Below are 15665 nucleotides of genomic sequence, written 5' to 3' on the forward strand. Positions count from 1 at the left end.
TTGAAGTCTTTACTCACCTCTAGATGGCGCCCAAATTAAATATTTCCTAATTATTTTTGCAGTCCCACTGTGACATTGTGACATTATAGTGCTGAAATTACATACAATTCTTAACTAATTTGAATAGAAAGAAATTACAAAAATTAAAAATGTATTTAATGATCAATAGAAATAGAACCAATACAAGTGGATGAGGAAATGTTTCCTCAGCCTTGAGAGGGCACACAAACAGTTAAGCACATAAACATAGTGACATGAGAATATGATTTTCATATTATTTATTATCAAGACAAAACCTTGCTTATATTTGCTGACTAATACCTCTCTCTATGCATTATCAGTTTAAAAACATGAACTTCATCCCCTGACCCCACAATCTGAAATCTGTGCCAAACAGTAGATGATTCTGTGATTGTGTAACTTGACCTTTTCTCTGTTTTGTTTTTTTGTTTTGTTTTTCACCTGGAACCAGGACAATGTTCATCCAACATTGGTTTTTGTAGACTATGCATTACTAAGCATATTTATGCATGTTTGATATATGAGAACTAAAGCTGTTTTCTCTCACACCCTTTAATCAAACATGAATTGCTGAACTTTTGCATTTAAGTGAGTCAGAAAAAACGGCCATAACCTCCAGTGATTTGTTTTCTCAAAGATTTAAACAGATCAAATGTCATATTAAGTAAAACATGTAAAATATAATTGTTTATAATATTGTTGATTTCCAAAGCGAATATGATTTGTTCAGCGTGCCGTTGCGTGGATCTTGAAGGGGTGCGGGGTGCGTGTTACTCCTATCACTCCATCGAGGTTGAGCTTCTCACCCTCTGCGGCTGAAAACTGAAATTTTCGGAACAAACTGACAAAGAATAAGAAGAGCTCCATTCTAGCAAGCTGCTCCCCCAAACAGACCCTCTTTCCTGGGAGAGACACAGAGTGTGAAGACATTAATGTAAATAAACATTTTAATAAGTTCATATAATGTCGGTTTGACTTTCATTTACACTACCATTCAGAAGTTTGGGGTCTGTAAGATTTGTAAAAAGAAGTCTCTAATGCTCACCAAGGCTGCATTTATTTGCTCAAAATACAGTAAAACAGTAATATTGTGAAATATTAGAATACCCATTTTCTTTTTTAATATATTTCAAAATGTAATTTATTCCTGTGATGGACGAGCTGAATTTTCAGCAGTCATTACTCCAGTCTTCAGTGTCACATGATCCTTCAGTGCTATTTATCCGGATTGTTTGAACAATACAAAGTTTAAAATAAAAACAGCATTTATTTGAAAAAGATGCTTTTTGTAACATGTTACCTTTTCGGCTTCCGCGCACCGAACCGTAGTTGGGAGCGAGCTGTTTCAATACAATAACTTGGCTCGTGGCAGGTAACTTGCATCTAGTGGTCCGGGCTAACAGAGCCGAAGCACAAAACAGTCAAACGTCGGTTGATTTGAACAATGAACTCGGGCTTTATTCCTCAATGGAAACATTACACATTCGTGGGCATAAGTGCACTTTTTATGTTATCAATCCACTGGAGCATTTTTCAACATCACCACTTTCACCGTAAAAACTCCTAGACTGCACTTTTCGCTATACATTGTTTACACCTTTTTCATACCCCTCCTGACCCACTACGTCACACACAAAATATTTCACAATCTGCCACCAGGGGGGGGCAGAGATGGCAACACTACCCCCACTCTGGAGAATGATTAAACCTTTAACATATCTCCAGCATCATTACCCTGTTCACAGGAAATATTAATCAGATAGTGGTCATTATACAAATATCACAAACCATAACCCATTTTCCCACGGTCTATGAAGGGAGCCCCTATAGAGGAAAGTTAGGTTGAAAAGGCCTGAAAAGCTGTCCAAACTATCCATAAACCGTCCATTAGGTATATTCCGTTGTTTGTACATGTAGCAAAACATTATAAATAGGACACTTATACATTCCCTGAGGAAAAATGTGACTATTACTTTAACCACTCAACTCAGCGTTAGGGTAAAGTTACTACAGGTTGCAGGATTTTAAGTGCAAAACTAGGCAAAATATTCTGTTGAGCAAATTAGAATTTTTTTTTTTCATTCTTTCAGAAATGTTTACTAAAGTGAATAGCATTAAACACACCCAGGATGCTATAACAAAACTATGCAGCCCATTATTATCCAAATTACCGATTGTTGATAGTAACAATTATATTAAACCCATACCAACTTCACATTTTAACCTCAACATAATCAAGTTACTTCCGTACTGATACAACACTGGAACTCTTTGTTTTGACAACACTGGAACTCTTTTCGTTTTTGACAATACTGGAACTTTTTTGTTTTGACAACACTGGAACTCTTTTCGTTTTTGACAATACTGGAACTTTTTTTTTTTTTTTGACAATACTGGAACTTTTTTTTGGCACTGAGGAGGGCAGCGATCCGCCTACACCCAACCTCAGGCAGATATGCTCAGTCATCAATCCATTCTCCAAACCTATCAGGAGCTCTGCGGACCCTCCCAGGTCGACGTTTGGGAGTGGAGTTCGAAAGGGGACGAGCACATTGTTCCCTGGCTTCGTCCAGTGGAAAAGGAAGGTGGCTAGGGAACCGGTTACTGCTCAATGAAACCGGCAACAATGGTGGTAATGAGAAAAGACCTGGAAGAGACCCCACCACAGGGTCCTCTGTCTCCGGAGATGTACCCCAAAGGTCAAGGGGGCCGATATCGATTTCTGACGAGCTGGGGCCTGACATAGGGGATGGCACCTCCATTGGTGCCCACGTTTCAGCCTCTTTAAATACCCAGTCATTGTCTAGTGCCGTCCTGGAATGGTAGGCTTTGAGTTTGTCGTGGTGAACGACTTTCATCTTCGTCCCGCGGGCCCCTTTTAATTCGGTAAACTAAATCGTCCAGTACACCCACGACAAAGTACGGACCCTCGTAGGAGGGCAGGAACTTCCGCACTGTATTCTCTTTACTCTCTTTGTGCCCTTGACCAAGAACCATACTGCATCACCAACTTTGTGTTGGACGCTGCAAATATTTTTGTCATACTGACGTTTGGCACGCTCAACAGATTTTCCCAGCGCCTCCCGGGCCAACTGGTGAGATAGCTCGAGCCGTTCCCTGAGCTGCACAACATAGGATGGAGGAGTAGTGGTGCTATCGGAGTCAGGTGGCAACCCAGCAACAAGATCCACTGGCTCTGTAACTCGTCCGAACAGCATCATATTAGGAGTCAGGCCCGTGGAGCTGTGTTTGGTTGCACGGTAAGCCATGACCGCATATGGGGTCATAATGTCCCAGTCCCAATGGCATCGCTCCGCAGTGGTGGCTATGATTTTCTGCAGGGTTGCATTGAAACGCTCTACTTGGCCGTCAGACTGCGGGCGAAACGGCGTGGTCCGTGTCTTATTGATTCCCAGTAGGCCACACATTTCCTGGAACACAGATGACTCAAAATTGGTACCTTTGTCGCTGTGTAAGCACTGTGGAGCTCCGTACCTGCACACCCACTCGGAAACAATCTTTTCAGCCACTGTTGTTGCTTGTTCGTTGGGAACAGGATATGCCTCGACCCATTTGCTGAAATAGTCCTGTACCACTATTATGTAGCGGTTATGCCTTTCGGTTTCATTTAATGGGCCCATTAAATCAACTGCAATCCGTTCGAAAGGGGTACCAACTCGCACTGTGCCCATGGCGGCTTGGGGTGTTTTCTTGGGGCGAGCTTTTGCAGCACAGCTGGTGCAGGTGCGGCACCACAGAGTGACATCATCTCTCATATTGTACCAATAGTACCGGGCCTTGAGACGTGCAAGGGTCCTCTCTCCTCCAAAGTGGCCACCGACTGGTCCATCATGCAAGTGTTCTGTCACTGAGGTGCGGTACTCCCGTGGCAGCAGGATCTGTGGATAGAACACTCTTCCATCCGTGCAGTAGAATTTCCTTAGCAGAACTCCATCTTTCTGATAGAGCCTTTTCCACTGCGACCAGTAGGCTTTGGTGGCAGGGCTATAGGATGCTATGTCAACCCAGGGTGGCCTGCCCCTCCCTTCGTCCATCCACTTCTTCACTGGTGCTATATCTGGGTCAGTTTCTTGGGCACTGATTAACTGCTCTTGGGTCCAACCACCGAACAGGTTGGTTTCAGCTGGCTCACTCACCCGGTAGACACCTGGACGGAACGAAGGATCAGCTAGGTTGTCACTGAAAATGTCCGCTACCCCCACTGGAAGTTGCTTAGGCTTGACTGCGGGGCTACTTCCACAGCTACCTTCGGGCACCACTACCCCCACTGGAGGTTGCTCGGGAGGAGTTCCCCCGGTATCCTCTGCAGCTGGACTCCCGGCCATGTTGCACTGGACCCCTTTATGCTGAAACTGGTTACTGAGGCTTGGCTCTGGCACTGTGCATGGGCACGACGTCCCGCAGGGTCTTCTGGAGAGCGCATCCGCATTTTGATGGTGTTTCCCTGGCCGATGGATCACCTGGAAGTCGTAATCTGCCAGTTTTTCCAGCCAGCGAGCGAGCTGGCCTCAGGCTCCCTCATCCGAGTCAGCCAGCGCAGGCTGCTGTGGTCAGTCCGTATGATGAATGATCTCCCCAGCAGGTACTGCCGGAAATGAGAGGTGAACTCGACAGCTGCCAGAAGTTCTCGTCTGGTGGTGCAATAGTTTTTCTCAGTGGCCGAGAGTCTCCTACTCCCATAGGCGAGTACTCTCTCCTCACCATCTTGCACTTGGGAAAGGACCGCTCCAATTCCACAGTCACTGGCGTCCGTGTCGAGGAGCAACTTGCCGCTGTCGAGGGGATAGCCCAGCACAGGTGCCGTTGTCAGCCGGCTTTTCAGTTGTTCAAAAGCTTCCTGGCATTCGCCTGTCCAGTTAAAGCGTGCATACTTTTTGGTGAGTTCATGTAGGGGCTTGGCAATGGAGGCGAAATCTTTGACAAAGCGTCTGTAATACGAAGCCAGGCCGACAAACTGACGCACTTCAGATACGTTTTGTGGTACAGGCCACCCAGCCACCTTTTGGATCTTTTGGGGGTCAGTGGCAACACCTTTGGTGGAGACAATGTGCCCCAAGTAGGCCACTTGCTCTCGGAACAGGACACACTTGGAAGGCTTAAGTTTTAGATTGGCCGCTCGTAGTCTGCCAAACACTTGACTGAGCCGCTCCAACATTTGAGTTCCATCCCGCCCCAGGACAATGATGTCATCGAGGTAGACCAAACAGGTCTCCCACTGCAGCCCGGCCAGGACTCGGTCCATGAGCCTCTGGAACGTGGCCGGCGCATTGCACAGTCCAAAAGGCATCACGTTCCATTCAAACAGGCCCTTACGGGAACAGAAAGCAGCAGCTTTCGGGCTCTTGGCGTCATCTCCACCTGCCAGTACCCTGATGTTAAATCCAGCGTGCTGAAGTACCTGGCAGTGGACAATGTGTCCAAGGTATCCTGGATGCGGGGCAGTGGATAAGCATCCTTTATGGTTCTTTCATTTAAAGGCCTGTAGTCGACACATAGCCGCATAGTCTGGTCTTTCTTTCGAACCATAATAATTGGTGCAGCCCAGCCACTAGTGCTGGGTTGGGCCACTCCGGTGTCCAGGCTTTGCTGTACCTGCTGGTCTGCTGCCGTTTGTTTGTCTCTAGCCATTCTGCGTGGTTGCTGTTTCACAGGTGGACCAGGGGTGGTGAGGATGTCGTGCTGCACGAGGTCAGTACGGCCAAGGTCAGTGGGCCCCGTGGAGAAGACGTCACTGTACGATCGCAGCAGGTGAGCCAACCTCTCCTGGTCGCCCCTGGACAGGCTAGCACAGCTCTCGTTATACAGGACCTGGAGATGGCTGGGAAAAGAAACACAGACAGAGTTAGTAGTTTCGGGGGCCGATGTGGCCAGGGGTGGCTGGGTTTCCACCTTCCTCAAAACCGTGGCTGGCTGCAGAATCCCTGCCACGGCGCCTCTCTTCAAAGTGACAGGTAAGGCGCCAAGGTTGAAGACTCTGATGGGGACGTTGGTGGACCGCTGCGCCTGCACGATGATGCGTGCCACTAGAACGTGGTGCTTTTCGATAAATCCTTTGGTGGGGCTCAACATCAGGTCCCCCTCAGCAGCACAGCGAAGGTGGGCGGTGCCAGGCACTCCCCATACTCACACCCTGACTCCAACACTGTTGTGCGGGCCACTCTGACAACGTGCACCCGGGACTGATGGCTTGGGTTAAAACGAGGAACCTTTTCTCCGAAGAGGGTTATCTCCCGGCGACCGTAATCCAACTGGGCACTTGTCTGATGTAAGAAGGGGTGCCCTAGGATAACCTCTGTGTTCTCTGCTGTGTCGGCCATAATAAAGTTCACATTGGTCGCTCTGCTCCCGACTTGTACAGGCAGGTTAACTTCCCCCATCACTGCCAGACCAGTGGGGCCGATGCCCTGTAGGACCTGTGCGACAGATGGCTCTATTGTGGTTCTGGATTCTGTGGGAATGGAGTTAAAGAGGTGGAGGGGCAACACATTTCTCCTAGCACCAGAGTCAAGAAGAGCACACATTTCCAGTCCATTTATCACTATTTTGACACACATGTCATCTTCCTGATTGGCAGTGCAAGTTACCACTATACCTGTGTCTGTGTTCTTTTTTACGGTCCGGACTTGCTGCCTGGGTCGACGGGGGAAGGGCAGTTTCTCTGGATGTGCCCTAGACCAGAGCAGTTATGGCACTGAACATCCCCCATCGGCGTTTTGTCATTTGAGTCTCTCTTATGACGCCATTGCTGATTAAATTTTGGGGCCCTCTCTGGTGAATTAATGGACCAAACAGCTACCCCCACTGGCTCCACACAAGCTGGCCGGCTGTCATTTTCACGTACTGTGGCAGCCCTGGCTCGCTGATTTACAAGGCTGCGTTGGCCAGGCTGCATGAATTGTGTGACTGTTCTGGCGGCCCTCTTGGTGGTCTCATAGCTGTGTGCGATGTCATATGCTCTGGATAGGGTGCGCGGCCGCTCTTCCAGTAGTCTTTGCACTACCTCTGCGTCGGCCAGGGCGTTGGTGAAAACCTCCACACTGATGGCGTCTTGCTCCAGCTCTGTACGATCAGCGTACACAATGGACACTTTCTCGTAGATGTCATCCCTTAATACATGCAGTTTTTCATTTTGCCCCCTAACCCTCTGTCTCAGTTCAATGCCAATGGCAGCTGCATGGTCGGAGCGTGGCCCGTAGGCGGTCTCTATTTCGCCACAATCCGCCGGTAACTCCAGCGGTCGGATCTGGGGTTTTTATGGACGATAGCTCCAGCCACGCCAGTCAGGCTGAATCTCAGTTGAACTGCCATTGTAGTTTCCGACCAATGGTTCGCCCTTGCACAGCTTTCAAAACGGTGTATAAAGTCTTTCCAGGAGCCTGTTCCATCAAAATGGCCTGGCTTCAATATTGGAATTCTCTCTTTATATCCATAATGTTCATCATCACTAGTGTCCATTATTTCAACAGCTGGCGCTTGATGTGATGGCCGTGGCGCTGACTGGGCCCTTCCTACAGCTGACTGATCGTATTGGTATCGGTTACAGTGTGCAGCATAGTTATCATTGTAGTTCATCCCTCCACAACATTCCACGGGCTGGGGCATGCAAGATGGAAAGGGTGTCGAGGCAGACTGAGCGTGCAATACGGGGGCCGGTGAAAAAGGGTTTCGTGCCATACAGTTCATGGGAGTAAACGGGTTAACACCATGTGGGGCAAACGTTGGAGCGGGGCTATTTTCCAAACCGTACGGTAAAACTGAAACTGGGCTGGCTGCTATATGTTTTGAACAGTCACAAGTTTGCTGATTAAAGTACTTGGACTCACCGACTGCTTTATTTTGTAGTTCCCCGGACATTAGGAATGGGTTAGTCAACCGTGACGGCGGTGGTGTGAGGGGCGAAGCTAGGTTGAATGACGGCATCCGGCTGTAAACAGTAGCTCCGTCCGCGGCTAATGTTCGCTCCATGCCCGCCGCGAACAGGTTGGTGTTGTCAGCATATTGGCCGTCTCCGTTATTAACTAGGTCCATATTAGTGTCTCTTATATCCACAAGAAATGGGTTTGTGCTTACGTTTGAGGTTTCCATCGCGACAGGCCTCTTCATCCACGCGCTCGCATTAACTCCAGCCCCGCGCGCCGTCATTCCGCGTCCGACGAAACCTTCTCTCTCTCTCTTGCTTGTTATATCCCGGACGAAGCCCCCAGTGTTACCTTTTCGGCTTCCGCGCACCGAACCGTAGTTGGGAGCGAGCTGTTTCAATACAATAACTTGGCTCGTGGCAGGTAACTTGCATCTAGTGGTCCGGGCTAACAGAGCCGAAGCACAAAACAGTCAAACGTCGGTTGATTTGAACAATGAACTCGGGCTTTATTCCTCAATGGAAACATTACACATTCGTGGGCATAAGTGCACTTTTTATGTTATCAATCCACTGGAGCATTTTTCAACATCACCACTTTCACCGTAAAAACTCCTAGACTGCACTTTTCGCTATACATTGTTTACACCTTTTTCATACCCCTCCTGACCCACTACGTCACACACAAAATATTTCACAATCTGCCACCAGGGGGGGGGCAGAGATGGCAACAAACAATATAAAAGTCTTTACTATCACTCAATTACTTAAAATAGTTAATTTAAAAAAAAAAAAATCTTACTGACCCGACCCCAAACTTCCTTTTTTTTGTTTCTTCTCTCACTTTACCTGCAGAAAATGGCATGAATGCATCCCGCCTCACAAACTTGCCTTCCTTGTCTAAAAAGTGCCCTGGATTGAACTTATAAGGCGTCTCCCATTCATTCTCATCAAAGAGAACAGAGTGCAGTATGGGCAAAATTGCTGTACCCTGGATTAAACAATGAATCAGAAAGAGTTAGACTTCATATTGTGACAAATTACATCATTGATCTTTCAAAGTGAAACATCAATCAGCCACATTCATCTCTTTTGGAAGTGATTTAATATTTACAATAAAGATATGCATGACTTTACAGTGATCACTCACCTTTGGGATGAAGCACTCTCCAAGGGTTGTGTCTTTGTCAGCCACTCGTAAACCATTCATTGGTACAATATCTCCAAATCTCAGAATCTCATGGATGACCGCCTCAGTGAAGGGCATGTTGGCCTTATCGGCTATACTCGGCTCCCTTGAGCGTCCAATCACTCTGTCAATCTCCTCATGGACTTTTTCTACAAAGAACACCACATATTCAAATTACAGTTCCATATGTATTACTACTTATATGCATAGATTTTTGTTTTACCTTGTACTTCTGGGTAAGTGATGAGGTATATGAGACCCCAACATAATGTGGTGGATGTAGTTTCAGTCCCGGCCAGAAACAGGTCTAGAACACATGGAACGAGGTTCTGTTCGTCAAAACCGTCTGCTGTTTCATGTGGCTTCTGGTCAGGGATGGAAGAAGTCAAATAAGTTGCTGTATTCATAGAAATAAATGTGAGTTAAAGAGGCTAGTTTGAAGTCATCCTGTCATTTTAATAGTTGTATTACCTCCATCATCTCAATAAGGAAGCTATCGATGTAATCCCGAGGCTCTGAGGGGTCCAGTTCAGCCTTGTGTTTGATAACAACCTCTCTTACAAAGGCATGTAATAATTTGTAGTTACTGAACATGTCATTGTGTGGCCCTGGAAGGTGCTTCATAATGCCTGGAAATGCTTCATAGAGCTGAAAGAAAAATATATATATATATTTTTTTTAAATATTTATTCTAGTGCTGCATGACCACAATTAATGATGGGTGATTGAATAAATTTATCAAAGGCAGTCTTGTTGGTTTTAGGGCCTTCTTGGGCACTTTATCATAAAATTAGACCTTTTTCCAATCTTTGGTTGTAAAATAGCTAATTGTGACTATCTCACAAGTCAGAGGAAAAAAGTTAGGATTGGGTGATATAAACTCGCATTTGCACAATTCTGACTTTTTATCTTTTAATTCTAAGTTTTATGGAGCCCCTAAAGGGACATGGTGATATATAAAAATATATAAGGTAGGATACATATTTCAAAATATATTTCAGTGCTTTTGGGTTCTCTTGCAAAAGTTTTGCGTTACTTCGATAAACTTTGCGTTCGCTCGCAAAACCATTGCATTCCCTCTCAAAATTTTTGCTTTCCCCAGCAAACCGAGTGCAAAATTTGCGAGGAAATATTTTTCCTCCCATCTCTTGCAAATTGTGAAAAAAAGTCAAAATTGTGAGATATACATTTGGAATTGTTAGAAACAAGCTTCCAGGACAATTATCAGAAAGAAAAAGAATTCATTTACCTGCCCCCAAATGGAGCCCTCTAATTGAATGCTTTTAGAAATATATTTTAGCATTGTCCTGAATTGGTGGTCAGCATAATCAAATCTCTGACCGAACACCATTTGACAGATGATATTGGAAACAGCATTGTTGAACAGGATTGTTGGGTCAAAGGCAGCTCCTGAGAATAACAATGAAATGAGTTCTCATTATTTACCTTGAACTGATGCTGATATGCAAACGTGTACTCACCATACCTTACTTTATTCAAGACTGTTTACATACATATGTATGATATTAGGTATTGTGTACCTTTCTGTCTGTCCATCTCATCCAGCAGGAAGCGACTCTCTTCACAGATGGCCAGCTCCATTGTTTTCTTTCCCAAACCAAAGTTCCTTAGCGTTGACAGAGCAAAACGTCGTTGCTTCTTCCACATCTGACCATTACTGAAGAAGAGTCCAGCTGCAGGGGTGCAAATAATCAGCATATAAAAGTGAGGGTACAAAATAGGGCCTAAAGTTTTTTTCCCCCCAACAAATGATCAGAGAAAATAGGTATATAAACTTCAGAAAATATTGATTGTCAACCCTGGGGGTCAATCTAAATGTTATATAGGCTGTGTTGTTTTCTACTCATTTTCTGTGACTTTATGTGAGCAATTTTTTTCAAACCCTGTTACCAAGATTTGGGACATGTGTAAATACTGCTTAAAATACTTATTTGAATAATAGAAATAAATATTAAATAACATCAAGCTAGTTTGGGAACATATGTTAATTTTACAACCCGAATTCCGGAAAAGTTGGGCCGTTTTTTAAATTTGAATAAAATGAAATCTAAAAGACTTTCAAATCACACAAGCCAATATTTTATTCACAATAGAACATAGATAAAATAACAAATGTTTAAACAGTGAAATTGTACACTTTTATCCACGGGGACAACAAATGGCTGAAAAAGCAAGAAATTTTGAAAAGATTCAGCTGGGAGAACATGTAGCAACTAATTAAGTTAACTGATATCAGGTCTGTAACATGATTAGCTATAAAAGGGATGTCTGAGAGAGGCAGAGTCTCTCAGAAGTAAAGATGGAGATAGCTCTCCAATCTGTGAAAGAGTGCGCAAAAAGATTGTGGAAAACAATGTTCAGTGTTCCTCAACGTCAGTCGATGTTCCTCAACATCAGTCCTTTATTGGATGCCCGTGGTCTTCGGGCCCTCAGACGACACTGCATCACTCATCGGCATGATTGTGTCAATGACATTACTAAATGGGCCCAGGAATACTTCCAGAAACCACTGTTGTAAACACAATCCGCCGTGCCATCTGCAGATGCCAACTAAAGCTCTATAATGTAAAAATAAGCCATATGTGAACATGGTCCAGAAGCATTGTTGTTTCTGTGGGCCAAGGTTCATTTAAAATTGACTGTTTCAAAGTGGAAAAGTGTTCTATGGTCAGACGAGTCCAAATATGACATTATTGTTACAGATATTATCACAGACGCTGTGTCCTCCGGGCTAAAGAGGAAGGAGACCTTCCAGCATGTTATCAGCTTCAAAAGCCAGCATTTCTGAAGGTATGGGGGTGCATAAGTGCATGCGGAATGGGCAGCTTGCATGTTTTGGAAGGCACTATGAATGCTGAAAGGTATATAAAGGTTTCCAGAAAATGTTTATTTCAGGGAAAGCCTTGAGTATTTCAGCAGGACAATGCGAATCCACATACGGCAGCTATTACAACAGCATGGCTTCGTTGTAGAAGAGTCTGGGTGCTAAATTGACCTGCCTGCAATTCAGATCTTTCACCTGTAAAGAACATTTGGCACATCGTTAAAAGAAAAATGCGTCAAAGATGACCACAAACTCTTCAGCAGCTGGAAACCTATATTAGACAAGAATGGGACCGAACACCAAAACTCATTACCTCAATGCCCAGACATCTTCAAACTGTTTTGAAAAAAAGAGGAGATGGTAAACATGCCTCCGTCCCAACTATTTTGAGACCTGTAGCAGGCATCAAATTTGAAATGAGCTCATTTTGTGCATAAAATTGTAACATTTCTCAGTTTAAACATTTGTTATGTTATCTATGTTCTATTGTGAATAAAATATTGGCTCATGTGATTTGAAAGTCTTTTAGTTTTCATTATATTCAAATTAAAAAAAAAAAAAAAAAAACGTCCCAACTTTTCCAGATTACTACAAAATGGATCCATCCATGGATCCAAGGTCACAACCATTTAACCTACCATTGCCCGAATAGACTCGTGTTTGCACTGGACTGTAGGGCCGGTCCACAAAGTTTTCAGCTTGAGTCACCAGGGCCTCTTTCACCATTTTATAACCAGTAATGAAGACCACTTTGTCTCTTCCTAATCGCAGACTGAAGATATTGTTGTAGGCATGGCCTAGCTGTAAGGAAAACAATGTTTCAGAGGCTTGAGACATGTGACTGGAACTAATGCAAATCATTTGGTCCATAAATGTTTTTTGTCAGCAAACTGCAAGCATGAGCTAGAAGACATGAACCATGTTAATCAGTGTTATAGAATTATACCTCTTTTTTAATAAAACCATTCATTTCATTTACATCTAATTTGAGTTTTTTTTATGTTGCTGAGGCTTGTTTGCATGAGTTCATTTTTATATTTTCTTATCAAATATTAATTATTGCTAAGTGATATCCACTATCAAATAATCTCTTCAAACAGGTCATAGGCCATAATGCATTTTATGTTTTTCTAAATTAATAAACACTTTTTCCTGTGTAATATTGTCTACTCACCTTTGTCAGATATATATGTGGCTCTTTGGAGTCAATGTTGAAGATGTTTCCTAGAAGTGGAAGAGAGAAAGGGCTTGTTGGGTAATTCGGTGGGTTTCTGTTCTTCAGGTAGTCTGCCAATAAAAGAAAAGCCACCACGAAGAGCAATAGTCCCTTAAAATCAAGAATCTCGAGAATTGCAGTTAACGCCATGACAAGCAAGGAAGGAAAATGTGAGGTTAGCAGAATATGTCGAACAGGCAGTCTTTGTCCATTTGTTCAGCCTGCCACTCCCCTCACATTCACATGTTTTGAACACAGAACACACTCAAAGTTACACAAGATCATGTTGGATTAGAATCGCACCTGTTGTGCAAGAGATGTATGATTGTCAAATGTATGTTGGCTAATATATTCATACATGTTAATGAGAAGTCTCAGATTGAATTATTTTCTGCAGCATGAGTGAGAAGAGCAATGAGGTGGACTATTGGAATTTATGCCTTGCAGGTTCATTTATAACCGAGGTTGACTTTTGCCATAGTGCTAATGATTGAATCCTCCACACACCCACACATTCATCCAGTGCTATATTTGCTCTTTGGCTTATCCAGTGTAAAGAGGGCACACAAGTTGTCAGTGAAAAACACATGAAGGTTTTGACAGTAAATTTAGGAGCTCAATCCATTACATTACATATTTAAGGTAATATAATCAGACTACTTTTGGATTACTTTTAGATTACTCTTGACCTAACTCGTTTATCACATTGATTTGAGTAGAATAATCCTGTACCATATTGATAGAAAGAGAAAGAAAATATATTCCATTCTATCAAGCTGAGTTGCACAAAGGGAAATACAGACGAAGAGAGTAAATCCAAAATACTGGTTTAATAAACAATCCACAGGAAGACAGGCAGTCAGGTGCAACAACATAGGACAGTGAACTAAATAGCAAACATAACGAGGGTAATTAATGGGACACAGGTGATATAAATTAACTAACGATGATGGTAACAGATGATGGCGGGCAACTGAACAAAGGAACATGTGACAAAGGGAACATGTGACAAATGAAAACAAAATGACCGACAGTGACATGGGTGGCTGCGCAGAGCTGCAGCGACGACTCTGAGGCGGAGGTGGAGATCCAGAGAGCAGAGGATGAGCTGGTGTGACCGAGGGCAGAGGTGGAGCCTGAAGGAGGGTGGAGCTTGCCAAAGCCGAAGGGGTGGAGGGCCGGAAAGCAGCGGACGGCCCGCAAGTCCGCAGTGGAGGCTTGGGGAGGTCCGTCCCAGGGGGAGCCGACGGTCTGAGGGAGCCCGGCGAGTCCGAATGCTCAATGCCGGAGTCGAGGGGAGGAGGAGTGTAGCCGCAGGAGCCAGGTCGACGGGTCGAGGGAGGACAGAGCACGGCAAGGCTGGAGGTGGAGCCATGGGCTCATGACGCCCAGGAGGAGTAGGCTCCCAGCACGATGTAGCCTCGCCACTGAGAGGAGGATGAGGTGACTCGACGGGACTGATGGGAGACGATGATGACTGGGTGACAGGCTTGGCAGAGGTCTGGCACAGGAACCCAAAAAAAAAAAAAAAGTGTCCTTAATGGCAGAGAGTAGAGGTGGTGGGAGAGGGAAGTTGGGTGGGGATAATAGAATTGGTGAAGAAGATTCAGATTCATAAGGATCCCAGGGACATAGTTAATTTATCTCACCACACTCATTGAAACTGTCAAATAAGTCCATCTTTTGAGGGTTCTCATCCTCCAGCAAGCTGTGGCTGGCCAAAAAATAAACGTTTGTGGCAAAAGAAACAAAATTGTGGCTTTCCTGGGCCACAGTGATGAACATTGCCCGTTCATCAAAGTAGGGCGGTCCGTTCATCTATCATGCTGGGTTGCAGGAAGGGAAACACAGATGAAGAGAGTAAATCCAAACTACTGGTTTAATAAACAATCCACAGGAAGACAGACAGTCAGGTGCAACACAACATCATAGGATGGTTAACAGACAAAGACTGAGTGAACAGGAGGAACTAAATAGCAAACATAAAAAAACCTAAGCGCCTTGTCCTGCCGCCGCCGCCCAGGCCGTCTGCCCTGCCGCTGGAATTCAGCCCGGACTCCAGACCTGCTGGAACACACCTGGTCAGTTCCTCCAGCACCGCCCTGGTACTCAGCCAGGACTCCAGATCTGCTGGAACCCGCTTGGGCAGTTCCTCCAGCACCACCCTGGCATTCAGCCAGGACCTCGACCTTCTTGGAGCCCCCGTGGTCTGTTCCTCCGGCTCCCCCCTGGCCTTCGGTCGGGGGCTCTGGACCTGGCCCACCATCCCTCCCCCTGGTCCTCCTCCAGTCCACCTCCCTCCTGAGTTTTTTTTTTGTTTGATATTTTGTTTGGTTGGAGCGTCTGGGATCCGCTCCGTAGGGAGGGGTACTGTCATGATTTCAAGTTGGAGTGCCCTAGTTAGCCCCTAGAGGGCACTCCAACCCGGACTATTGCTTCACCACTTTTGGACTTAATTTCCCATAAACCACTTCCCGGACTCATTATCCCGTCATTGCATTCAGTTGTTTTGTGT

The 15665-nt window shown here is 45.0% G+C and overlaps 1 protein-coding gene across 1 annotated transcript; it reads right to left on the reverse strand.

Moving 5' to 3' along the window:
* Positions 1-192: 192 nt before the first annotated feature.
* cyp2n13 (cytochrome P450, family 2, subfamily N, polypeptide 13) lies at positions 193-13369 on the reverse strand. The gene is made up of 9 exons (XM_067383772.1): positions 13109-13369; positions 12573-12735; positions 10631-10783; positions 10339-10499; positions 9561-9737; positions 9313-9454; positions 9051-9238; positions 8750-8891; positions 193-923 (listed from the first exon to the last, which is right to left on the reverse strand). Exons 1-9 carry the CDS (start codon positions 13298-13300, stop codon positions 748-750), a joined length of 1494 nt encoding a protein of 497 aa, XP_067239873.1. The 5' UTR covers positions 13301-13369; the 3' UTR covers positions 193-747.
* Between the last annotated feature and the right edge of the window lie 2296 nt (positions 13370-15665).

Source organism: Chanodichthys erythropterus, chromosome 4 (assembly GCF_024489055.1).
Source record: "Chanodichthys erythropterus isolate Z2021 chromosome 4, ASM2448905v1, whole genome shotgun sequence".
Taxonomy (NCBI): domain Eukaryota; kingdom Metazoa; phylum Chordata; class Actinopteri; order Cypriniformes; family Xenocyprididae; genus Chanodichthys; species Chanodichthys erythropterus.